The sequence below is a fragment of the Rhinopithecus bieti genome, unplaced genomic scaffold (assembly GCF_001698545.2).
Source record: "Rhinopithecus bieti isolate Rb0 unplaced genomic scaffold, ASM169854v2 scaffold_17275, whole genome shotgun sequence".
Classification (NCBI taxonomy): Eukaryota; Metazoa; Chordata; class Mammalia; order Primates; family Cercopithecidae; genus Rhinopithecus; species Rhinopithecus bieti.
Genome location: NW_016808908.1, coordinates 602,358 through 627,546, shown reverse-complemented (window position 1 = coordinate 627,546; position 25,189 = coordinate 602,358). Strand labels below are relative to the sequence as shown.

The 25,189-nt window shown below is 45.6% G+C and overlaps 2 protein-coding genes across 8 annotated transcripts; one reads left to right on the top strand and one right to left on the bottom strand.

Moving 5' to 3' along the window:
• Positions 1-527: 527 nt before the first annotated feature.
• CYREN (cell cycle regulator of NHEJ) lies at positions 528-5,917 on the top strand. 7 transcript variants are annotated; one of them, XM_017887727.1, is made up of 5 exons: positions 743-1,061; positions 1,334-1,448; positions 2,666-2,940; positions 3,899-3,974; positions 4,836-5,917. In XM_017887727.1, the coding sequence occupies exons 3-5, from the start codon at positions 2,804-2,806 to the stop codon at positions 5,100-5,102; spliced, it is 480 nt and encodes a 159-aa protein (XP_017743216.1). In that variant the 5' UTR covers positions 743-1,061; positions 1,334-1,448; positions 2,666-2,803; the 3' UTR covers positions 5,103-5,917. The 7 variants fall into 7 exon arrangements, with proteins under 7 accessions (XP_017743220.1, XP_017743219.1, XP_017743216.1 ...); XM_017887730.1 differs by lacking the exon at positions 1,334-1,448 and having other exon boundaries at positions 530-1,061; positions 2,666-2,757; XM_017887724.1 differs by lacking the exon at positions 1,334-1,448.
• On the bottom strand, positions 5,801-24,938 carry TMEM140 (transmembrane protein 140). Its single transcript, XM_017887723.1, has 2 exons — positions 24,685-24,938; positions 5,801-7,284 (listed from the first exon to the last, which is right to left on the bottom strand). The coding sequence occupies exon 2, from the start codon at positions 7,258-7,260 to the stop codon at positions 6,733-6,735; it is 528 nt and encodes a 175-aa protein (XP_017743212.1). The 5' UTR covers positions 7,261-7,284; positions 24,685-24,938; the 3' UTR covers positions 5,801-6,732.
• Positions 24,939-25,189: the final 251 nt, after the last annotated feature.

The window sequence follows — 25,189 nt, the reverse complement described above, 5'->3', positions numbered from 1 at the left end:
ATGTTTCTTGGGACTGGCAATTAATATACTTGTTTAACTTCGGAAGGGCTGAAATTCTTTTTAGCTTTGGTTAATACAGCAATTCTTTCTATGAGCTATTGTTATTTCTCTTACTATTACTATAATTTTACTATTAGTACTTACAAGGGAGGAGACCAACCCCCCCATATTGTCTTATGCCCAATTTCTGCCTCCAAGGAAGAAAAAAGTAAAAACTAAAAGGCAGAAATGAAATCCACAAGCAGACAGCCTGGGACCACACCCAGGGCCTGGTAGTTAAAGATTGACCCCTGACCTAATCGGTTATGTTATCTATAGTTTATAGATTGTATAGCAATGCACTGTGAAAATCCCTATCCTGTTTTGTTCCGGTCTAATTACCGGTGCATTCTGCCCCCAGTCACGTACCCCCTGCTTGCTCAATCCATCAGGATCCTCTCACGCAGAACCCCTTAGAGTTGTGAGCCCTTAAAAGGGACAGGAATTGCTCGGCTCTTAAGACAGGAGTCTTACCCATGCCCTTGGCTGAATAAACCCCTTCCTTCTTTAACTCAGTGTCTGAGGAGCTTTGTCTGCAGCTTGTCCTGCTACACTTATGCTATTACTCTATTATCTTCTTAATTTTCCACTTCATTAGCATAAATGCAGGTGGGGCTCCCATACTCCTCCAGCAGGTGAGGGCTGCCTGGCCCAGCAGGGATCCTCCACCTGGTTTCGGAGGGAAGTCCCGGGAGCCTTTCCAAAACACTCCCATTCCCTTATGGCTAACTTCAAGGGCCAGGAATGGACACTTTCACTTTCCTCAGGCCTGCTGTGCTGCCTCCCTGGCGTTCGCAGTGCGCAGGAAACCGTGTGCCAGCAGGGGCACAGGCAAGGCCAGCATGGGGCGCCCGCGGACCTCCCAATGAGCCAGCTGCCAGAAGCCGGAAGTACCCCAGGTGCTAGGACTCTGAGGGCCGGGAGCAGGCCAGGACCGGAAGTGTAAGGGGCGGGAGCGCGCAGGGCCCGGAAGAGGCAGGGGGCCAGAGGAGGTCCGGGGAGTTCCGGTGGAAGGAAAGAAGGTAGGGATTTAAGTTCTGGGTGGGGCGCGGGTCCTACTACCGCTCGAAATTTGCCTCCTGGCTTCGCTCTGGAAGCTAAGAAGGGGCACAAGAAGTGGAGAGAGGGAACCTGAGAGCAGGGAAGCCAGTGGCCGACTGGAGGAGCGCGCTGTCACTCGGGTCGGAAGGAGCGGTGCAGCCCTGACCCGCGTGCGGCAGGGTCAGGGAGGCCCCTGCGGTGTTTCGCCCCCGCCTTCCCCTCTGCAGTCACCTGCCCTCTGGGCCTCCCACAGGTCAAGCGGCGGGTACCGGCCCCCAGAGCGAGGGCGGGCTGTGAACTGACAGCACATCGCGTTCCCGCGGGGACCCCGTTCTGCTTAGGCAGGGAGCGGCTGGCATGGGACTGAGGTTGGTCCGCGAGCGCGGTGCTCTGGAGACCCGGCTTCTGGAAGGTGCTGCGGCCTGCCCTTGGGGTCCAGAAGCAGGGCGGGGAGGCGCGGGGTCTGGAGTCTGCAGGACCTGGCTGCGAATCCGACCAGCTAATTTCAAACTTTTCTGTGATCTTCTGCAAGTTAACTCAGTCTCAGTTCCTCGTTTGCGAAATGTACTTAATATGCACCCCAGGGTGAACTAAATTTGTCCACAGACTGCAGCAGTGCACTTGGGAGGCGCCTTAGGGTGTAGGAGTCACTAATATCAATGAGTTTTGACAGAAATGAGGGTGCATTGGCAAAGGTGTGCCCCGTGGCACAGGTTAGGAGGAGGGCCTGCTAATATTTTTTCTTAAATTGTAAACAGCCGTCTGAATGAGCAATACATTATCACATTGTGATTCAGAGAGGACTGTCGCTGACTACTTTTTTCTGGGCATGCCTCTGCTTCAGGAGCTTGTGGCTTGATTCCCAAGTGGAAGGTAGAGACCTAGGCTCTCTGAGTCACAACTCCATCTCTCTGGGTGAGGACTGAGCTCCAGGACTGCAGGGTGGAGGCAGAACAATTGCGATAGGAAGAAGAGAGGCCAAACTAGATCAGAGTCTGGCGTGGGCTTCAGAGTCTACAGACTGGCACAGTTAATGCTTCCTGGCCCCTATTGCTGGTTCAAGTTTGACCAATCAGAAATATCTTTAGCTTAAGGGCGGGGTGTTGGCCAATGAGACTTTATTGTGAAATAAAATGCCCTCAGTTTCATGTAGCTGAGCCACCACAGAGGAGTGGAGAAATCGAGTTGACCAGATGAGGGAGAGGCCATTAAGAGGTATTTTAGGGATTGGATGGGCTGGGCACCCCGAGGACTGGCATTTGGGGTGGTAATGAGAAGGAACATTGGGGCCTCCGCCTCTTTCCTTCCTCTCCTCCTGTGCTGAGTCGGTCAGCACAGAGGCTGCAGGAGGTATCTCTGGTTGGCTCGGGCTGCCTGTGGGGGACACCGCTTTGCGGAGGTCAGAGGGCTCTCTCCTGAGCCGCTCTCATGCCCACAATCACATCTGCCTGATGTCTGTGAATGGCCATTGGAGTCTCCTGGGCCCTGCTCACCTTTTGGTCACCTCTGGCCTGCCCTGCACCGACCGATAATTGCTTGATAACTGGAGTTACTGGAATTCACTGAACTTTATTGTTCTTGGTAGGAATCAAAGATCAACTCCCACTGAGGACAAATGGACCTGTAATTCCGGGTGTGACGAGAGAACGGGATTTACCTTCCTGAATTAAAAAGCAGGTCATTAAGCTTGGGCCCTGACTTTTCTTTGTGAGAAGGTACAGAGATGGAAACCTTTCAATCCGAGACTAAAAAGAGGGTCCTTCCCTCATGGCTGACAGCCCAGGTGGCTACCAAGAATGTGGCACCAGCGAAGGCCCCCAAGAGGATGAGAATGGCAGCAGTGCCGGTGGCAGCAGCAAGGTGCGACAACCCTGGTCAGACGACTCCTGCAACTCTGGCGAGTGGAGCAGGGACCTCCACGACCTGGGCCAGGTCTTCCAGCGTAGGCAGAACAGCAAGATGGGCGGGTGTTTCAGTCTGATCATCTCTTGAGCTTTTAGGAGGTGGAGGGGCTGTGAGCAGGAGGCAAAACGGGTTAAACTTCGAGGACAGGCACCCGCTTCTGCCTCTGGATGAGTGCTCTGCCGTCAGCACACACAGAGTGGGTTTTCCATGTCAGCCAATCTCTGATGCCAGTTGTCCAAAATGCCAGTCTCGTCCTTTACAACAAACATGGTAACATCAGATGGGTGAGATCAGTGGTAGGGTCTGTTCTCCTGAGTGGTGCCTGCTCTTCCTGTGGACAGCCCTTTAGGGATGGACAGATGAGCAGCAGCTGCGGGGCCAGCAAGAGATCAGGAACTGGGGAGTGAGTGAGTTGAATGATGGTAATTGTGTGGGGTGGGGTGAGTCTCCAGGCTGCAGCATCAAGTGGGCGGGGCCCCAGCACTAGGTGTTCCCCTCTCTGGCTCCTCTAAGGTTTCCTGACTGACAGCCTTGTGACTGCTGCTGCCTTTTCCTAAGTCTGGTCCTGCTTTCAGGTTCCTCTCAGTGCAGCCTCGGCCTGAGGTCCCCTTCCTCTTGCATCCACGTGTGTGTTTCAGAGGTGGCAGCCCCTCCCTACTTCCAGATCCTTGTAGGGCAGTTGGTGGAGTGTGGGAGGCACCCCGGTGTTGCCTCCATGAAGCCCTGTGCCAGTCACTGGGCTGCAAGGCTAAGGAAATTGTGTCCGTGTCGGAGAAAGCTCCTCAGCTCAGAGGTGTTGGTGCCTCCTGCGTGGTGGGAAGGTGGTGGGAAGAGGCCCTTTTGCTCCTGTTTTCTTTGTCCTTGTGAGACCTGAGAGTCTGTGTCATCTGTGCCTTGCATGTCTTCTTTTCAGACTCCCTGCGACGAGGACTGTGTACTGCATGAATGAGGCCGAGATAGTCGATGTTGCTCTGGGAATTCTGATTGAGGTAAAGTCAGCCAAGCCTCTTACTCATGACCAGAGACTCTGCATGAGCAGAAGCTAGACTAGGCGCTTGGTCACCGTCAGTAAGAGCTACGCCTTCTGTGGTAGGCTACCTCTTCTTTCTCCTGCCACTCGCCTCGCTCTTGTCTCGGACATGCTCCCCAGGCCTCTCCCCATGTGGTTGTGCGCTCGCGGGTTGAGTCTTTGGGGCTAGATGCCTGGGAGGGCGTGTGTGTGTTAGGGAGAGCGTGACTGCGTGCTAGTGTGTATGTGGATCGGACATGAAGCCTTTACCTGTTTGTGTTCTTGGAAAGGTTCCCAGCTGGGTAGGTGACTTCTTAACCATTGCCCCTCTCCTGAGCAGAGGCTGCTGAGCTTTCTGGCTTCCTGCAGTAATAATTGCAGTGCCTCAGAGTTGCACAGCATTCTGCAGTTTACCCAGTGCCTTGAAAGCATGTGTGATGTCATTTGGGCCTTGCAGTAACCCTGTGGTGTGGGGCTTTTCCTAGTGCTAAGGCATGGGCCCACACACAGGTTTTGTATCCTGGGCTCCTTCCATTCTGTCACCGGCCCTTCTAGACATGTTTCTTCCATTTCTTTTTCCTTTCCCCTCAGCTAATCCTCATGCCTCTGCTTGCTTCTCTCCCAAGTGGGTCCTGGTTTCTTCAAGAGCTGTGAAGAGGGGGTATGGGGAGGAGTGGGGTGAAGAGACGGTAGGTGCTCAGGATATGGGTGCATTGCCTGGCCTGATCACACTGGCTTTGTAGTTGCTTCTGGATACATCCTGCGTGCGTTACTGACAGACAGACCAGCATGTTAGAGAAATGAAACGTATGTTGAGCCTGCCGTTTCCTGTACTCCGCAGAGCCGCAAACAGGAAAAGGCCTGCGAGCAGCCGGCCCTGGCGGGTGCTGATAACCCAGAGCTCTCCCCTCCCTGCTCCTTGTCGCCTCACACAAGTTCTGGGAGCAGCAGTGAGGAAGAGGACAGTGGGAAAGAGGCACTGGCTGCAGGCCTCAGCCCTTCCCAGAGGCCTGGGGATTCCAACTCTGCCTGCAGCAGGAGCCCCAAGGAGGAGGAGGAGGAGGAAGAGGATGTGTTGAAATACGTCCGGGAGATCTTTTTCAGCTAGGGCATAAACTGTGCACTCAACTTTCTGCTGAGAGCAGCTGGAGGACAGCTGAGCTTCCACTGGTGCTGCTGGGCCACCCGCCTGTGGGAACGGGGCTCTCTGTGCTCCTACCTTCGTGCCTTCTTGGGCCTGGCAGATTCACCTCAGGCCAGAAGTCCCAGGACGCTCCAGGCCTTGGGGCTGCCATTCTGAGTGTGCGGAAGGCAGGACTCGAAACAAGATCCCATTCGAATCCCGCTGGATGTACTGAATCCTCTCCCAGCTCTGAGGCTCTGGAATCCCAACTGTCTGTATTAGTCAGTCACCAGGTTCCAGGGAAAATGATGTCATTTGGTGGTCCAACTTACTGGAACCAAAGAGACAGAACTTTTCAAAGAAAAGGATCACTGCCAGGTGCACTGGAATTGCTAGTTTAGTCCACATGATCTCTCCTGGAGGAAGCCTATTTAAAAAATAGTTTCCATCAATCAATGAGCTCCCACCTCTCCAGCCAGCCTAGAAAGCAAACAAGCTGCCCACAGTTCTATGCCGTGTCTGGGAGGTTGAGGCCACAGTGTTTGGACTGGTAAGCCAGACAGGCCTCCTCCCCCAAGCTGCTACCTTGCTTTCACCTGTACCTTGGTTCCTGGGCAGCTAGTTATAAAGCAAGAGGGGCAGGAGCCCAAAAGAGACACTAAGGACAAGAGATCACACCAGAGTACATGTTTCTGCCTTTGTTTTCAATGTGGTTTTGGTCAGGAATAGATGAGTAAATCATTTGCCATACAGATTTTCCAATACACAGGTGCTGGAAAATACACACAATTCCCCAGTGCTTAAGTTGTGCTAATGTCTTTCCCAGTTCTGGGTTGAGAAGTGGAGGGTGGCAGCGTTTGTATGTGTGCAACTGTCCAGTCCCGATCACACCGAGGATTTGGTGTCCTCCAGGGTCTCATCATGGGAGTGATTTGCTAGCGGATGCCTCTGCCCTGACTGGCTTCAAGTCCAGGGAAGCTTTGAAACAACCAAGGCTTGTCTTTGCGCTCCATGTGTCCTGTCTTTGTTGAGTCACTCAGAGATCACTCCTGGACCTCTGGGGTTGGAATCCCAGTGACGGCTTATGGCGGCCCACTCACCATCGTGGGCTGAGCGGAAGCTCCTTAACCAGGCCCCTAGAGGCACTGAGGTGCTTGCTCTTTTAATATCCTCATTTGTTTCCATAAGTCTTTGCTAGGTTTCAGTTTGGCATTTGGTGAATCAGCCTGGAAGTCTGACCTCATGACAGGAATCACTCCCTCTCCACCCTCCTGAAGCTAGAGGAAGATTTGCTCAGACCCATTAATTAAAGCAGGAATTGGTATGACAATGAGCTGCGTGGTTTTAGGGAGTCCTTGGGAGCCTTGGAAGTCGTGAAGGACAGACAATCCTATACTAAGAAGCCGCAGGTGCCCTGGCTGCCCTTGCTGCCCCTTGGCCTCTTTGACACGGGGGCCCCACCTCCTCTGCAGTAGGTTCCATCTGCTGGAGCTGGAGATCAGTGTTAGCTATAAAATGAGATGGCTGAGCAGATGTGCCACCTCTGACCATGGTTGGAACTGAACCCTTGCAATCACATAAGCCTTTAGCAGCTCTCAAGCTCGCTGTAAGCCCTCTAAGCCCTTAGAGGGAACGTAACTATGGCCATAAGCAAGAGGATGAGTAAGGCCTGGGCGCTGCCCAGAGCTAGAAACCCAGGCCCCGGGAGGGAGAGCCTGACCCACTTCCACACATAGGAGAGGAAGAGGCCCAGGCCGCCGGCCAGCAGCACGGAGGACACAGCCAGGAAGCCCACCGCTAGCTGCCACAATCTGTCATTACCATTGCACCAGGCTAGGAGGAGAGCCTGGAAGGAAAAGAGGGTGAGGACCAGGGCCCCATACACACCAAGCCTGGCCAGGGCCAGGCCAACCGGAGGCACCCCCAGGGCCTCCAGCTCAGGGAACTGGTGACACTGTAGGGTGCCGGCATCCTCATTCCACAGGCAGAAGTTGTAGAAGCCTATTCTCAGGTTGGGCAGGTCAGTGAGGTTCCCAGACTTCCAGAAGAGAGCGTAGAACATCAGGCAGATGACCACAACTGTGAGGACAATGATGCTCACGAACAGCAGCTGGTTGCCCCACTGAGGCCTTGGCCTGGCCATCTCTCCTGCCCTCTGCGGGGGGACCTGTGGGGAGGTCACAGCAGTCAGTCTGTCTCTGCCTCGCTTGCCCCCTGTGTCCTCACAAGCTCATGTTCTCCCTTTGGCATTTCTTATAAACCCATGGCAAGCTTCCCTCCTACCCTGCCCTCCGCCAAGGACCAGAAATCTGAGGTAACCTCGTGCCAGGAACTATTTGCTAGTAAGTCATTAGCTGCCCTCTGATTTGAGGTCTGGAGGAAAAGTCCCAAGCACCTTTGAAAGTGTGAAACATCTTCAACTGAGTGAAGTGCTCTTTAGCCAAAGACTTTGCTTCAGTCCAAATACAACAAACCATTGGAAACAGTGAGGGGATTTCTCAGATCTTTTTTGAAGGTGGGTTTTGACTGAGGTGAAGGGCAAGGCCCACCCTTAATGGGGACCTGAAGGTTGGAGGAAGCTATTGGTTTTCACCACAGCTGCTGAGACAACCACCTGGGGAGCTGTAAGAACTACCCATTGCTGGGCCACAGATCAATCAGAGCCCAACTTCCGTGCTTAGGGCTGGGCACTGGTGTGTTTCTGAAGCCCTGCAGCTCATTCGAAGGTGAGCCTGGGTCAAGGACCACTGACGCACCCACTCTGATTTTACCTGTGGTGCTCTGGGAACTCATTAGTGGGTCAAGACAAGATGTCACCTGGTGATGAAATCCCATCATATACTCATTACTTTAAAAACTAACACAATTTTTTTCCTGACAATGGTAGTATATGTTAATTATAGAAAACTTAGAAGTTTTTGTTTGTTTGTTTGTTTGTTTTTGAGGTGGAGTCTCGCTCTGTCACCCAGGCTGGAGTGCAGTGGTGTGATCTTGGCTCACTACAACCTCTGCCTCCCGGGGTCAAGCGAGTCTCCTGCCTTAGCCTCCCGAGTAGCTGGGACTACAGGCACCCGCCACCAAGCCTGGCTAATTTTTGTATTTTTGGTAGAGATGGGTTTCACCATGTTGGCCAGGCTGGTCTTGAACTCCTGACCTCAAATGATCCACCCACCTTGGCCTCCCAAAGTGCTGGGATTACAGGCATGAGCCACCATGCCTGGCCAGAAGATATTTTTAAAATAATAATAAAAAAGATAACCTTTTATCCCACCATACACATAAAACCACTGTTAATAGTCTACCAATATTTTCTTCCTGTGCTGATGTATTTTTACATACTCATGGTGTTGAACGTAATGTTTTTCTCTAGATTTAGTAAACATTTTTCAAAGCTGTTAAATATTCTTCAAAAACACGATCAATGGCTATGTAATAGTTCATGTGGAATCATCCATTACACTATTATTAGACAAATTGTTTCCACTTTTTACCATTATAAGTGGTCAGTGAAGATGCTGTGTGAATCGTGTTTGGAATCTGATTTTTCTCAGGTGATCTACCTATAAGTGCAATAATTGGATCAAGGGTAGAAATATCTTTTAGTGATCTTACTAAATACTGCCTAACAGGCCTACAGAAAACTTGCTAATCATAGTCCCTCTAGTTGTATATAAAAGTGCCGACTTTGTTATACTCTTAAAAAATTCTTTTCACTCCTTTTTAAATCAGAAGGGCTTTGTCCAGTTGGCCTCTGAAACAGTGGTCTGCACACTGTACCTTTACATACATGTATTTTTCAATATGGGAAAAGGTTTGGCTGATATGGTTTGGCTGTGTCCCTACCCAAATCTCATCTTGAATTGTAGCTCCCATAATCCCCACATCGTGGGAGGGACCCAGTGGGAGGTAATTGGATCATGGGGATGGGTCTCCCCCATATTGTACTCATGGTAGTAAGTCTCATGATATCTGATGGTTTTATAAAGGGCAGTTCCCCTACACATGTTCTCTTGCCTGCTGCCATGTAAGATGTGTTTTTGCTCTTCCTTTGCCTTCCGTCATGATTGTGAGGCCTCCCCAGCCATGTGGAAATGTGAGTCCATTAAATCTCTTTTTCTTTACAAATTACCAGGTATCTCTTCATAGCAGTATGAAAATGTACTAATACAACAGCATTCACACCGGGAAGTGACTAGGAACACAGAGCTTCAAGCTTTGTGAGGCACGAGGTACTGGGGCCATGATACCAAGTGGCCTCCTGGAAGCCCTGGCAAGGAGTCCCAGGTGATGTTCAGCAGCAAAATGAGTGGTGGCCCTGGAAAGGGACCTGAAAACTACACAGCCCTGATGATCAGCTTCTGAGGAGACCCCTCTGGGGGAAAAGCCCCCTCCTCTTTCCCAGAGCTGACTGGAAGGTCTGTCCCATTCCACAAACTGCATTTGTTACAGGAAGGGACCAAGTGGGGGAAAAAAAAAACATGGAACAGGCTGAGAGAGAGGGCGGCTCCATTCAAAGGACCTATGCCAAAAATGAGAATAAAGATTGACCAGCGACTTCTTTGGTAGAGACCTGGGCACCCTGGCCAGTGAAGAGCTAGGGCCTGTGAGCACAGCTCTGGGCTCAGCAGCACTGGGCAGTCTGCCCAGTCCTGCCCATGGCTTTTGCTCCAGAGGAGCCCAGTGGGGACAGTCGGAGTGGAGGAGTGAGGGGCTGTCCCAGCGGAAGCCCTGGCTGCTGCCTTGGGTGGCACTGTTTCTCAAATGCTCTGGAGGCCCCAGAGGGCCAAGGGTCTGAAGACGGGTTTGAATGGAGTTGAGAGATTCTTGGAGCAATGATGCTTGTTACAGAAGGATTTACTGGGAACTGAAAAGGTGGCATTAGTCTGGGATGATAAGGAGTTTTAACCCTTTGAGTCCATGGTATGGGAAAAATTGCCATCGGGAACATACTTTGTATGGTTTTGCTTATTTAGTAAATGTTTGTAAAAGCCTATATCTGTGCTTTTAATGGGTTTGGGTATTTTAGGGTGTGGAATAGATTTCCAGGACTTCTCTGATTTATGACGTCATGCTGTGGAAAAGAAGGTTTGACTTCCTCCATTGTTCAGGACCAACTGGGAAGGGACTTGGGGATGCCTTTGTTTAAACACTCCCTCTCACTTTTCCCATTTGAATTCTGTTACACTGGGGTTCCAAAAAAAATTATTAAACATTTTGCTTTGAAAACAGAGCTCCCTTTTTAAAAATTAATGTGGCTTCTCAGGGGGAGATTGCATCAGCCACCTTGCGGCAGCTCCTGCGAGGCGCCAGGAGTCTTTGTTTTGACTTCCTCATTTTCTCTCAACTGACCTTTTAATGTAGAGGAAAACAAAACGAGCCAAGAAGCCCAGGACCAGGCATATGGAGAAGGTGGTGGCCCCTCAACCTTTTTATATTCAGTCCCAGCTCCTATGAGGCTCGCCACCATCTGGTGCGACTTGGAACTTAAAAACTTGGAATTCTCTAGTGAGGCCCAGCTTCCACTCTTGCCTTGTGCAGTCCAGCACCTGCTTAGCTGCTCAGGCTGTGTATGAATACATTCCCATCTGCCCATCCTCAGCCACCCCCCAGCTCCTAAATTCCTACCCTACTTTCTGCTTCTCTAAATCCGATCCATGCAGCATGAGCATTCCTGGGCTCCTTCAGCCCACACTCTGGTTTAGCTCTAAATTAGGATTTATTCTCCACTCTAGTGTCACATCTCTGAGGAACAATTTTCATCTGTTTTGTTATTCTGATACGTAGTAGGCACTTTTTTTTTTTTTTTTTTTAATGAGTGAATGAAAATGCTACATAGTCTCCAGAGTTCTTCCATGTACAAATCTTGGTTACACATCTTAGGACAGCAGAGCTGCTTGAGGGAGAGCTGTGTTTAATGTCACATGCATGTTCAGCACAGTGCTGGCGTGGCCCATCCATGCTTTCTATTGAACTATGGACAGACTTCAGGAACTTGTGCATGGAGAGGGTGGAGGTTAGTGCTCGCTTCTTTCCCTAAACTTTGTGCAGTGACAGCATATGGATCTTTGGTTGGAAACCCCAGGCCTACCCTGTTTTTTGTTTTGTTCTTAAACAATCCTGATAATGACACTTCCACCACAATGAGCTTATAAATGCCCTTTAATGGTAAGCCAATGTTTCCTTCAGAGAGCAGAGGGGAGACTGCTGAGTCACTGTGACCATTTTAGATAAACTTTTCCTGTTTATAATAAAATAACATGCTGATTTTAGGAAACTGGAAAATACATGAAACTGCAGAGAAAAGACTAAAAGTCATCTATATTTCAGGTCGTAGAAATAACCACTCTGAACAGCACACTTCTTTTTACAGTATTGTTTTACACTGTTGGGATTACATAAAATACATGTTTGTATCCCACTTCGTGAACGTCATTCTAAGTGAACTAGAAATGTTACCTAAACATTATTTTATGGGCTGCATATAGCTGTATCAAAGTTTATGTTTTATACATAGATGCTTTGTAACATTATTTTGTTATGTTATGAATGCTATGGTGAATACTTTTGTGAATCAACTTCATGTTTCCACCAGCAGTTTCAGCGAGTGCCTGTCTCATCCCATCCTCCCCAGTATTGCATATTCTTGAGTCTTTTATTCTTTGATAATGACAAATGATGAATCAGTGATAGTTTTTCTCCATAATGAGTAAAATTTAACATTTTCAAGTGTTTGTTGACCATTTGTATTTCTTCTTTTATGAAGTGCTGTCAGTTGTTTTGTTATTTTACAAATAATTTTGAGTTTCAGTTTTTGTTTGTTGGTTTGTATGAACCCTTTAAAAATAAAGGCTGTTAGCCTTTTGCCATCGTAGTTGTGACAATAAAGTATAATCCTTTTCTGCACTAGGTCCTCTGGACCAAGATGCAGATTTAGACTCCAGGTCAGCATGTAATTTGACCACTGTCACTCGAGAGTCACAGCCTGAGCAGGGCCTTAGGAGGGAGATGATTTCTGCTTAAAGGCGACACAAATTCCTAGTTAGGGAAATAGAAGGAAAGTATTCTCAGGAGATTAATTTAAGGCAGCTTTTTTGTTTGTTTAAGCATCTCTAACATTTTCATACCATTAAGGGAGAATGGGATGGGGGCTGAAAGAGACACAAGTATTGTATCATTTAATTCTAAATTATGTATTTGTCAGGTTCTTATTGAAAGAGTGACATTTTCAAAAGGATCAAGATAGCCATCTAAACGCAGGTAGTATGTGCCTCCACTGTGGTGAGAAACCAGAATAGTAAGTGGATCCATTTTGAACAGATTGTCTAGGAGAGAATGCTAGGATAAACCATAAAAGATACGGGAAACATGAGAAGTAAGGAGAGGGTTTGAGGCAGCTTGCCCAGCTGGGAACTGACTGAGAGTCGGGAGAGGCTCCTGATGTGGGGAAACAGTAAGAGAGAGCCCCCTAGGGCTCCCAAACAATCTTCTACAATCTTGGCCACAGAAGGAAACCTTGACCCCCTGGGCCAGGGCCTGGGCCTGACATTCAGAGCTGTCTAAACATTGCACAGAGGCATTGCTCCAGAAAGGAAACCAATGCAAAATCTCACATGCATCTGAACTTGGAGCGGCCTCAGCAGGGTGCCATTTTGAGAGCTTAGATACTGGGACTCGACAGACATGGCTCTTGCTCCCGAGCTGCTCCAAGGAGGGAGACAGGAGAGCAGGTGCTCCCATGCCCCCCTGGGAGGGTCTGCTGCCCTTTTGTGTGCTGCTATTGAGACAGATGTGAGTAGACACCTCTCCCCACAACTTCTTTTCCGCACTGCTTGTCTGGGAGGGACACTATGATCCCAGGCCCAAAGTGGCATTTTGAGAATTTAATGCTGGGCTGCATCCCCCTCCCAGCCTGAGTTTGGGCTGATGAGGCTGCAGCTGCCTCCTGGCTAAGGAAGGATAGGGAAATCAGGCCATCCTACACTTACCTAGGACAAGACCCACTGCCCTGCTGTGGGCTACTGTGAGACCGAGTTGTGCCTGGCCTGTGTGTTCCACAGCTTATTGCCAATGCTGCTTGCTTTTAAGGTGCTCCACCCTCTCTGGTCTCAGGCTCCATTTGCTATTTTGAGAGTTTAATATTGGGCTGCACCTCTCCCTGGAACTGAGATTGGGCTGGTGCAGCTGTAGCTGCCACCCAGCCAAGGATTAATAGGGAAATGAGGCTGTGCTATTGTGGGCGGCAAGCCACCCAGGTGCCGAGGCAGGAGACCGAGGGCACGAGCTGTTCCAGTATAATAAAATATATAAAATAAGAATAGTTATACTAGATACCGATAATATGATTATATGTGAATATCATTGATCATTAGTTTGTAACAATTACTCTTTATTCCAGTATTATAATAATCCTCACTCTACAATCATAACCTAGGAAAAACCAGGCCATACAGAGATAGGAGCTGAGGGGACGTAGTGAGAAGCGACCAGAAGACAGGAGTGCAAGCCTTCTGTTATTCCCAGACAGGGCCACCAGAGGGCTCCTTGGTCTAGCGGTAATGCCAGCATCTGGGAAGATGCCCATTACCAAGTGGACTGGTCTAGCGGTAGCGTCAGTGCCAAGGAAAAACACCCGCTACTTAGCAGACTGGGAAAGGGATTCTCCCTTTCCCCGGGGGAGTTTAGAGAAGACTGTACTCCTCCACTTCTTGTGGAAGGCCTGACATCAGTCAGGCCCGCCCGTAGTTATCCGGAGGCCTAACCGTCTCCCTGTGCTGTGCTTCAGTGGTCACACTCCTAGTCCACTTTCATGTTCCATCCTGTACACCTGTCTCTGTCTTCTAGATAGCAGTAGCAAAATTAGTGAAAGTACTAAAAACCTCCAATATGAAGAAATAATGGCGTAGGTTGTGTCCTCTCTCTCTCGCTCTCTGTCTCTCCGCCGCGGCTGCCAAACAGGGAAGGTCCTCCTGTCCAGTGGACACGTGACTCACGTGACCTTGTCAATCATTGGAGATGACTCACATTCCTTACCCTGCTCCTTTGTCTTGTATCCAATAAACATCAGCACAGCCTGGCATTCAGGGCCACTACTGGTCTCTGCATCTTGGTGGTAGTGGTTCCCTGGGCCCAACTGTCTTTTATCTCTTTGTCTTGTGTCTTTATTTCTACAATCTCTCATCTCCGCACACAGGGAGAAAAACCACCGACCCTATGGGGCTGGACCCTACACCTATGCACATTTAGGTCAATACCCACTGCTCTGCGACATGCTGCTGTTGAGACTGAAATGCGAGCAGACCTCCTTCCCCACAGCTTCTTGCCCATGCTGCCTGCCTGGAAGGAGCCCTGCCCTCTTTGTCACAGGCCCAAGGTGCCATTTTGAGAGTTTAATGCTGGATTGTACACCACTTCTTGATGAGTTCAACTTGATGTGGCTGCAGCTGCTGCCCGGCCAAGGAAGGACAAGGAATCCATGCTCTCCCACACATACCTAGGACAATACCCAATGCTTGCTACTGGTTGCTATGAGACCGACTCAGGTAGACCACACTCCCTACAGTTTCTTGCCCATGCTGCTCACCTGAGAGGGGCCTCACCTTCTCTGGTCAGAGGCCCACAGCTGGCACCATTTTGAGGGTTTAATGCTGTTTCACAATCAGTCTGAATGTGAGGCAATGTGGCTGCAGCTGCCACCCAGGTAGGAAAGGGACAGGGAAGACCAAGCTCTCCTAAGCACACTTAGAACAATGCCCACCACCACCCTGCTACAGGTGGCTGTGAGACTGGGGAGTAACTCACCCAACCCATCACAGCTTCCAGCAACACCAACATGGACTGCTTGGATCCCAGTTGGCTGCTTCAACACTGCTACTGCCATCACTCACATGACACCACCTGCTCAGGGGCTAGAGTTCATGCCCACACACTAGGCTCACCACTCCCACTACTAGCTTCTAAGCAAGCCATGTGGAGGCCCAAGAATCAGACCTCCAGGACCCACTAACCACCAGAGCCAGCATAAGCTGCTGTGGGGACTAAAAATGGCACACTCACCCCACTGTTGCCACCACTGGGGCCCAAAGGCATCCAAGTTGGCATCCAAGTCCCCAGCTAAACTTCTGGGGACTTAGTCTCAGCTAATTACTGTACTCTATCCCACTGAGGAGATCACAGAGACCACTGACCCTAGGTACTGCCGAAGAAGTCAGAAAGATCACACTGCTGCAGGCATCCAAAATCAAAGTCAAAGTATCTTAATCAACAACATACATACATCCTCCGGAAAAAGTTCCCCCTTGTGAAAGCAATTTCAAAAAATTGGAACAAGCAACTGCTACATCAGATGCAAAGAAATCAATGAAAGGATACAGGAAACATGTAAAAGCAGAGAAATATGACACCATTGTATTAGTCTATTTTCACACTGCTGATAAAGACATACTTGAGACTGGGAAGAAAAAGAGGTTTAATTGGACTTACAGTTCCACATGGCAAGGGAGGCCTCAGAATCCTGGCAGGAGGTGAAACACACTTCTTACATGGTGGCAGCAAGAGAAAATGAGGAGGAAGCAAAAGCGGAAACCCTGATGAACCCATAAGATCTCATGAGACTTACTCATTATCATGAGAATAGCATGGGAAAGACCAGCCCCCATGATTCAATTACCCGGGTCCCTTTTCACAACATGTGGGAATTATGGGAGCTACAATTCAAGTTGAGATTTGGGTGGGGACACAGTCAAACCATAACAATCATCAAAGGACCACAACAACTGTCCAGCAGCAGCAGATCCCAGTCAAAGAGAATTCTTCAAAATGCCCATAAAGAATTCAAAATATTGATTTTAAAGAAGCTCAATGAGGTACAAGAGAAATCTGAAAACTAATACAAAGAAATCGGAAAATTAATCCAGGATATAAATGAGAAATTTATCAAGGAGATAGACATCTTAAATAAAAACAAGCAGAAATTCTGGAACTAAAAAATTCATTAAAGGAAATACACCATATACTCAAAAACTTTTAATAGTAGACTACACCAAGCAGAAGAAAGAATCTCAGAACTCGAAGACAGGACTTTTGAAATAATCCAGTCAGACAAAAATGAGGAAAAAAGGATAAAAAAAGAATGAATAAAGCCTTTGAGATTTCTGGGACTACAAGAAGTAACTGAACTTATGAATTATTGGTATTTCCAAAGGGGAAGAGATATTAGAAAGTTTGGAAAATATATGTAAAGAAATAGACATCCAGTTACAGGAGGCCCAGTGATCCCCAGGAAGATACACTGCAAAAGGACCTCACCATGGCATATTCAAAATGTCTGAAGTCAAGTGAAAGAAAGAATTTTAAAATCAGCAAAAGTGACTAGTCACTTATAAAGGAAATCCCAAATCCCATCAGACTAATTGAGGACTTTTCAGCAGAATCCTTACATGCCAGAAGACAAGGGGATGGCATTTTCAAAGTGCTAAAGAAAAAAAACAAAAAAACAAAGTGTCTGTCAACCAAGAATTTTGTATCCTGCCAGAATAAGCTTTATGAAAGGAGAAATAAAGTCCTTCTCATACAAGCAAATGCTGAGGGAATTTGTCACCACTAGACTGGTACTACAGGAAATGCTCAAAAGGATCCTAAACATTGAAATGAATGGTGTTTTTAATTATTTTTGATGCAGGGTCTTGCTTTGTCACTCAACGTGGAATGCAGTAGTGCAATCATAGTTCACTGCAGCCTTGACCTCCTGGGCTCAAGCAGTCTTCCTGCCTCAGCCTTTTGAGTAGCTAGAACTACAGACACATGTCACCATGCCCAGTTAATTTTTAATTTTTTTGTAGAGACAGGATCTTGCTATTTTGCACAGGTTGTTCTTGACCTCCTGGCATCAATTAATCCCCCTGCCTGGCATCAATTAATCCCCCGCCTAGCATCCCAAAGCACTGGGATTAAAGGCATGAACCACCATGCCCAGCCAAAAGGTTGATATTCACCATCACAAAAACATACAGAAATATAAAACTCATAGTTTGTATAAAACAATCATACAAAGGAAGAGAAAGGAATCAAATGGCAACATGACAGAATTTCATCAAAACACAAAGTCAAAAAGGCAAAGACAAATAATTTATAAAACAACTTGAAAACAATAATGTAACAGAAACAAAGTCTCACAGATCCATATTAACCTTGAATGTAAATGGATTAAATGCTCCACTTAAAAGATACAGATTGGCAGAATGGATTAAAAAACATGATCCAACTACATGTTGCTTACAAGAAACTAACCTTACCCATAAAGACATGTAGACTGAAAACAAAGGGGTGCAGAAAGATATTCCATGTAATTAGAAACCAAAAGCAAGCAGGCATAGATATACTTATGTCTGATAAAACAGATGACTTTAAATTAAAAGTAGTAAGAAAAAAAAGATAAAGAAGGTCATTGTGTAACGATGTAGGGATAAATTCATCAAGAGGATATAACAGTCCTAAATATATATGTACCCAACATTTAAGCACTGAGATTCACAAAACAAGTATCACTAAAGAAAGAGGTAGACAGCAATACGATAATTGTAGGGGACTTTAACACTCCACTCACAACACTTGACAGATCATTGGGACAGAAAATTAACAAAGAAACATTGTACTTAAATTGAACTTTAGACCAAATGGGCTTATAAAACATTCTACCCAACAACTACAGAATATACATTATTTTTGTCAGCACATGCAACATTCTCCAAGATAGATCACATGTAAGGCCACAAAAGAAGTTTTAACAAACTTTTTAAAAATTGAAATTATATCAAGTATCTTCTCAGACCACAGTGGGATAAAACTAGAAATCAATACCAAGAGGAACTTTGGAAACTATATAGATACATGGAAATTAAATAGCATACTCCTGAACAATTACTGGGTCAATGAAGAAATTAAGACAAAAACATCTTTGAAATGAATGCAAAACCACATAGTACTAAATCCTGCAGGTTACAGCAAAAGAAGTGCTTAGTGGGAAGTTTATAGCATTAAATGCCTAAATCAAAAAAGTAGAAAGATCATGAGTTAACAACCTAACATTGCACCTCAAGGAATTAGAAAAGGAACAAACCAAATCCAAAGTTAGCAGAAAAGAAATAGCAAAGATCAGAGCAGAAGTAAATGAAATAGAGAAAAAAAATTTACAAAGGATCGATGAAACTAAAAGTTCATTTATTAGTTCTTTGGATCAATGAAACTAAAAGCTGATTATTTGAAAAGATAAACAAAATTGATAAACCACTAGCTAGACTAACCAAGAAGAGAGAAGATCCAAATAAACACAATCAGAAGTGAAAAAGACATTACAACTGATATCATAGAAATACAAAAGATCATCAAGAACTATTATGAACAACAACGTGCTCACAAACTAGAAAAACTAGAGGAAATGGATACATCCCTGGAAACACAAAAACCCCCAAGATTGAACCAGGAAGAAACAGAACTTATAAACAGACCAATAATGAGTAGTGGGATTGACTCAATAATAAAAAAACTCCCAAGAAAGTTTAAGACTAGATGTATTCACAGCCAGATTCTACCAAACATACAAAGAAAAACTAATATGAATAATCCCGAAACTATTACAAAAATCAAGGAGGAAGGAATTCTCCCTAACTCATTCTCTGAGGTCGGGGTCACCCTGATACCAAAAACCAGACAAGGACACAACAGAAAACGAAAACACAGCCCAATATCCCTGATGAATGTAGATGCAAAAATCCTCAACAAAATACTGGTAAATCCAATTCAACAGAACATCAAAAAGGTAATACACTATGATCAGATGGGATTTATTGCAGGGATGCAAGGATGGTTCAACATATGCAAATCAATAAATATGATACCCTGGGTTGCTGGATTGCATGGTAGTCCTATTTTCAGTTCTTTGAGAAATCTCCATACTATTTTCCCTAAAAGTTGTACTAATTTGCATTCCCACCAACAATGTATAAGCATTCCCTTTTCTCCACATCCTTGACAGTATCTGTTGTTTTTAGACTTTTTTTTTTTTTGGAGATGGAGTCTTGCTCTGTCGCCTAGGCTGGAGTGCAGTGGCGTGATCTCAGTTCACTGCAACCTCCGCCTCCCAGGTTCAAGCGATTCTCCTGCCTCAGTCTCCTGAGTAACTGGGACTATAGGCACGCGCTACCATGCCCAACTAATTTTTGTATTTTTAGTAGAGATGGGGTTTCACCATGTTGGCCAGGATGGTCTCAATCTCCTGATCTCATGATCTGCCCACCTTGGCTTCCCAAAGTGCTAAGATTACAGGCATGAGCCACCACGCTGGCCTAGACTTTTTAATAATGGTCATTATGACTGGTGTAAGGTGGCATCTCATTGTGGTTTTAATTTGCATTTCTCTGGTGATTAGTGATGTTGAGCATTTTTTCATATGTTTCTTGGCCACTTGTATGTCTTCCTTTGGAAAATGTCTGTTTATGTCCTTTGCCCACTTTTTAATGGGGTGTTTTTTTCTTGTTGAGTTGTTTGTGTTCCTTGTAGATTCTAGATATTAGTCCTTGGTCAGATGCATAGTTTGGCAGCCCCTTCCCCACCGGGCACCACCAGCAGCAGTTGCTATCATGGCCCTGAGGACTGCCTCATGGAACTTACATGTTTTAATTTTGCTGCTGTTAAACATTACACACTTTGCAGATTTTGCAGAGTAGAATATTAAAAGAAATAAACAGGTAAGCCATTGGGTTCCTAGGGCCTTTCTTTTCATAATGATTTCAGAAAGCCAAAGGGGACCAGGGAGGGAAGAACTTGCTTTGATAAGCCTCTTTGATCAGTGGAAGGTGTCTGAGAAGGAATCTAATTTTAGTGAGAACTTATTAATAATTAAAAACAGACCTCAAAATCTCTTGAGAATTTACTATATGCCAGGCTTTGTGCTAAGCACTTAACAGGTATTATCTTATTAATTTCTTATAACCATGTGGGGTGGAGTTACTGTTTTCATCTTCATTTTCCAGAGAAGAAAACAGGCCTAGTGAGGGTCAATAACTTGTCCAAATTTGCACAGCCAGTGAATGGTGGAGCCTGTCAGGCTGCATTGTTAATCACCATGAGGATCTACCTCTAACTGGGGGTCTGGCCCTTTACATTCATTTACTCATTTAATCTTCACAACACCCTTGTGTGGACATTATTGTCACTGTCCACATTTGATGTAGTGAAGATAGTGTGGAATACTGGTTCTGAGCATGGACCTTGAAGCTATGGCTTCTGGGTTCAAGACCCTGCTCTTCCATTTACCAGCTGTGTGACTTTAGTTACTTAACATCCTTCTGCCTAGATGTCTCATCTGTAAAATGGCTCTAATTATATAACTTATTTTGTAGATGTTATGGAAATTAAATGAAGTAATTTGTGCATGGCACTTAGAACATGACCTGGTAAGTATTATTTAAATTATTACTACTATAGAGAGAAAACTGAGGCTCAGACAAGTTAAGCCCAGGCTACCAGCTTGACAGTGGTGAAATTCTAGGAAGACAAATAGTGCCAGGGTTCATTCCCAGAGATGAACTCTAGGAAGCTGGCCTCATTTATGTTTGGTTGTGATGACTCCAGCATGCAGCTGCCCTGTTGAGAGGTAGCACAGTGTGGTGGTAAGGAGCATGGGTTTTAGAGCCAGATGACCCCCTGGGAGCATGTTGCTGTTCTGCCACTCACAAGTCATGTGACCCTGGCAAGTTACGTAGCCAGCCTGAGCCTCACATCCTCATCTGTGATGCGTCAGTTGTCACGTTCCTCATGGGCTGTTGTGAGACTGAAGGAAGTTCACTCACATACAGAGGGCTTGGGGCCTGACACAAACTGGGTCGATGTGTCTGGTCTGGTCATGATGCTGAAGCAATAGCTCAGGGGGATAAACGGGAATTGATGGAGAGTCAGGTAGAGATGGTTGGGTGTGTCGCCTGAATGGAGAGAGAACTGGGAAGGAAATGTTAGCAGAATAAAGCCGGGGCAACAGAACTTGCCAGGGCATAGAACAAGGGTGCAGGTTTACTTGTCGGAGGCCACCAGTCCTGGCTAAAATATTTCTGGTGGAACACATTGACGATCATTGTGTTCATGGTTTGGGTGTAGCTGTCACAAAATAAAAGGGAAGAAGAAAGAGAAATGCGTCATTTTCCTTTGACAGAAACATGAAGTCCAGGTTCTAATTTTTTTCAAAACAGGGCTACTGCAGTGTTTTTCAACAGTGTATATAGGTGGTGGCAGCTCCTGGATTTCACAGTATTTTCTGTGGACAGCCATCCCAACCACCAAGTTTTTTATGAATGCTGTGATGTTTTGATTTTCTTAATTATTCTATGTAAATAAAACAGCTTTATCAGACGAAATAGGACTATACCATGAGACTGTAACATAAAGTCAGAAGCATGAGTCCAGGCACCCAGTTAACAAGCCACTGAGATAGCTGTTTAAATGATTCCATTAATATTAGTTAACTTGCTATTTGTGCAATTGTTTTGTTGATTATTAGCTCTCACTAGCAGATAATCCAAGTGGGAACAAAAGTTACAAAAAGTTTAGAGGGAGAAGAAGATCCTTAAAAATGAGAAAATGTCTACAAATGGCCCATTCTAATTTGTTTGTTTGCTTGAGACAGAGTCTCGCTCTGTCGCCCAGGGTAGAGTGCAGTGGCAGCATCTTGGTTCACTGCAATCTCTGCCTTCCGGGTTCAAGCAATTCACCTGCCTCAGCCTCCCGCCACCACGCCCAGCTAATCTCATTTGGTTTCTGTTGGCAGGACTCCATGGTCCAGTTTATGGGCAGCTAAGATTCACAAGATTCAGTGTTTGAGAATCAGTAGTACCAGAAACTAGTGATTGCCTTGCCTTTGGCTGTCAATGGTTAGTTTTCCTGCTCCAGCCCTCTCTTCTGCAATTACAAAGGCAATCTGCCACCCACTTCGACTGATGGGGTCAGCATTTCATCTTGTAACTCTATTAGTGAAACATTTTGGATGACTGCCTGAATCAGAGGCCCTGGGGAATCAGTGCCAGGACAAACCAGGTGCCTGCTCTCATTGAGCTTGTACTCTAGTTCGGAAGGCAAACACCAAACATATTTTTTAAAAGATAATTATAATTTTTGAAAAGCTTTGGGAAGGAAATAAACAGGGTGAGTGAGGGAGAGAAACTGGCAGGAGTAAGTGATGACTAGATTATAAGGTCGGGGAAAGCCTGTCTTTAGAACAGACATTTGTTTTGCGTCCTGAAAGTGTTCTTCATTAACTAATGTTGAAGCAATTGATTAGCTAACTAGAAAAGAGAAATAAAACTATTTTAGGTCCTCATCTCACTCCACATACCCAAATAAATTTCACATGGATCCAAGAGTGAAAGGTAAAACCATAAAAAGAATCAAAGATCTGGAAAAAAGGATATATTTGATTTATGAGTGAAAAATAAAATTTGGAACTTAAGAGCAAATGGAAACTACAAAGAAAGAATTGCACAGGCTTAACTATTCTAAAATCTAGATTTCTATTCACCAAAAACAACATAAATATAATTAAAAGTCAGTGAGCATATGGAAAATACCTATCACAACTATGAAATGACTAATGTACTTAATGTTTAAAATGTTTATGCAAACTGTGAAAAAAGATTAAACCTCATTAAAAATGGACAAATATGAAGAGATAATTCACAAATAATGCAAAGTAGTTAACTAACATGAAAAAAAATTCTGTAACTTTTTTAAAGATACGCCAAATAAAGTAACCTGAGTTTCCCTGTCAACACTGCAGGTAAAAATACTTGATGATACCAAAAGTCTATGGTAAAACTGGCATTCTCACACAGTGATGGTGGATGTGAACATCTATCTGTACACACTTTCAGGGAGGCAGATTGGCAATACACATTAAAAACCCTAAAAACAGTCATATCTCTTTGGCCCACTTTTATAAATCTATCCTAAGATAGCAGTCAGAAATCCAGTCAATAATTTATACATAGGAATGTTCAGCACAGCATTACTTTTGGCACAAAATGGGAAGCGGCTTGAAAGTCCAATATTAGAAGTCAGCTATGACGTATCAAGGATAAAATACTATGCATCTTTTAGAAAAAGCAGGTATGGCCGACGCGGGTGCTCAACTGTAATCCCAGCACTTTGGGAGGCCCGAGACGGCGGATCACAAGGACAAGGAGATCGAGACCATCCTGGAACCGGGAAACCCCCGTCTCTACTAAAAACTACAAAAAACTAGCCGGCGAGGTGGCGGCGCCTGAGTCCCCAGCTACCGAGGCTGAGGCAGGGAATGGTGGCGTGAACCGGGAGGCGGACTTGCATGAGCTGAGACGGCCACTGCACTCCAGCCCGGTGACAGGCCGAGACTCCATCCAAAAAAAAAAAAAAAAAAAAAAAAAAAAAAAAAAAAGCACAGGTATAAAATCACTCTACCTAGTGTGCCTACATTCATATAAAGAGGCATAAGAGAAAGAGACTAAAGAAGTATTTGAAAATGTTAATGTTAGCTGTGGTAGCTCTGGGTAGTGACATTACAGGCAATTGTTCTTCTCTATTTGCATTAAAATATTTTTAGAATTATGGGCTACATTTATAAAAAAAAAATTTATAAAACAGACAATCAAAAGAACCTTAGTAATTAGATAAAGCAGGGACTAAGCTGGAAAGAAAGTTGAGAAAGGGGAATATGTGCAAGATTGAAAAAATATCTCATGGTCCGAGTCTCAGACCTGAGATTTTGGGGAAGGGGGTATGGGAAGTTGATATTGAAAAATGCTCTTCAGTTATCATGAGGGAAGAAAAGAAGGAAATATGTGTCTTTTCCCTCTTTCAAAGGAGCCTTTGATTTTATAGGCAAAGAAGCATAGTGGAAGTTATTAGGGAAACTAAGCCCACATTAAAAAAAATCTCTTAAAATATGCACCAAGAGAACTAAAATACCACCATGGATTTCCATTGGGGCATGAGAAGCAATCTGGTCTAATAACTAATATAAGATCTAAACATCTCTTAGGTCCTATTCTTTGAGGCAAGAACACAAGTTTTTCTGTTGATATTAATTTTCGGTGTGTATTTTAAAGTTTTATGATGTGTTCATAACTGCCTTTGAATAGTGGTTTAGTTAGTGGTGGTCGGTGATCTGCTTTTGTTTGCCTGTTTCTGATGAACAGTGTGTCGCACCAGCCACAGCCATGTCCTTGTACACACTGTGTGCAAGACTCTGCTGTGCGTAGTCAGCCCTGCATCATTTCTAACCAGTTACGCTGGCCTTACTTTCATCATCTTTGAGGCCAGAGCTACACATGTTGATGCTGCAGAGTGGAAGGAAGGAGAGCAGAGAGTAAAGGGGTTAGATTATGTAGATTATACAGACGTGAGGGAGGGAAGGTCAGAGATACTGAACAACCAGTGAGTTCCCCTATGCGGATTGCCAGAACGTGAAATATCTGAGAAGAAAACAAAATTGTCTTACAAGGTAGTGGACGTCTGGGTAAGCTGTGATGCTTGCTGGATCAGTACTTACAGAAAGCAGGTGAAGAGCCCACAGGAACAATGAAAAGGAGAAGCAGGAAATTAGGGTTGGTTATTTGAATCTTCCTTCTCGCTGGCTTTCTAATGTCAGACTCCAGAAAGGAGGAGTGGAAGGGAAATGGCAGGAGGATGCAGCCTTGAGCTGGTGCCCTCTCGCATTCACAGTTGTGCCTAGTAAACAGCTCTCTGAACTTTGGTACATTTGTTCTGACTGATGTCACTATCAGCTGATTTCACTTTCGTTTCCTAACGTGCCAGTGACCCATGACTTTTCAGAAATGAGGTATGTAAACAACTTTTTACTGTGCATCATGACATACTCTTTACTCACACTGTAGCTGGCAAACCAACTGATTTAAAGAGCCAGGAAATGTCTTGATTATATCACACAATAATTCCAGAAAGGGAAGTAGCTGAAGAACTCTCGAAGCTCCCAGTGATTTAAACTGCAAGATAAACACAACCATGAATTTTATTCAGAAGAAACCCCTCAGGAT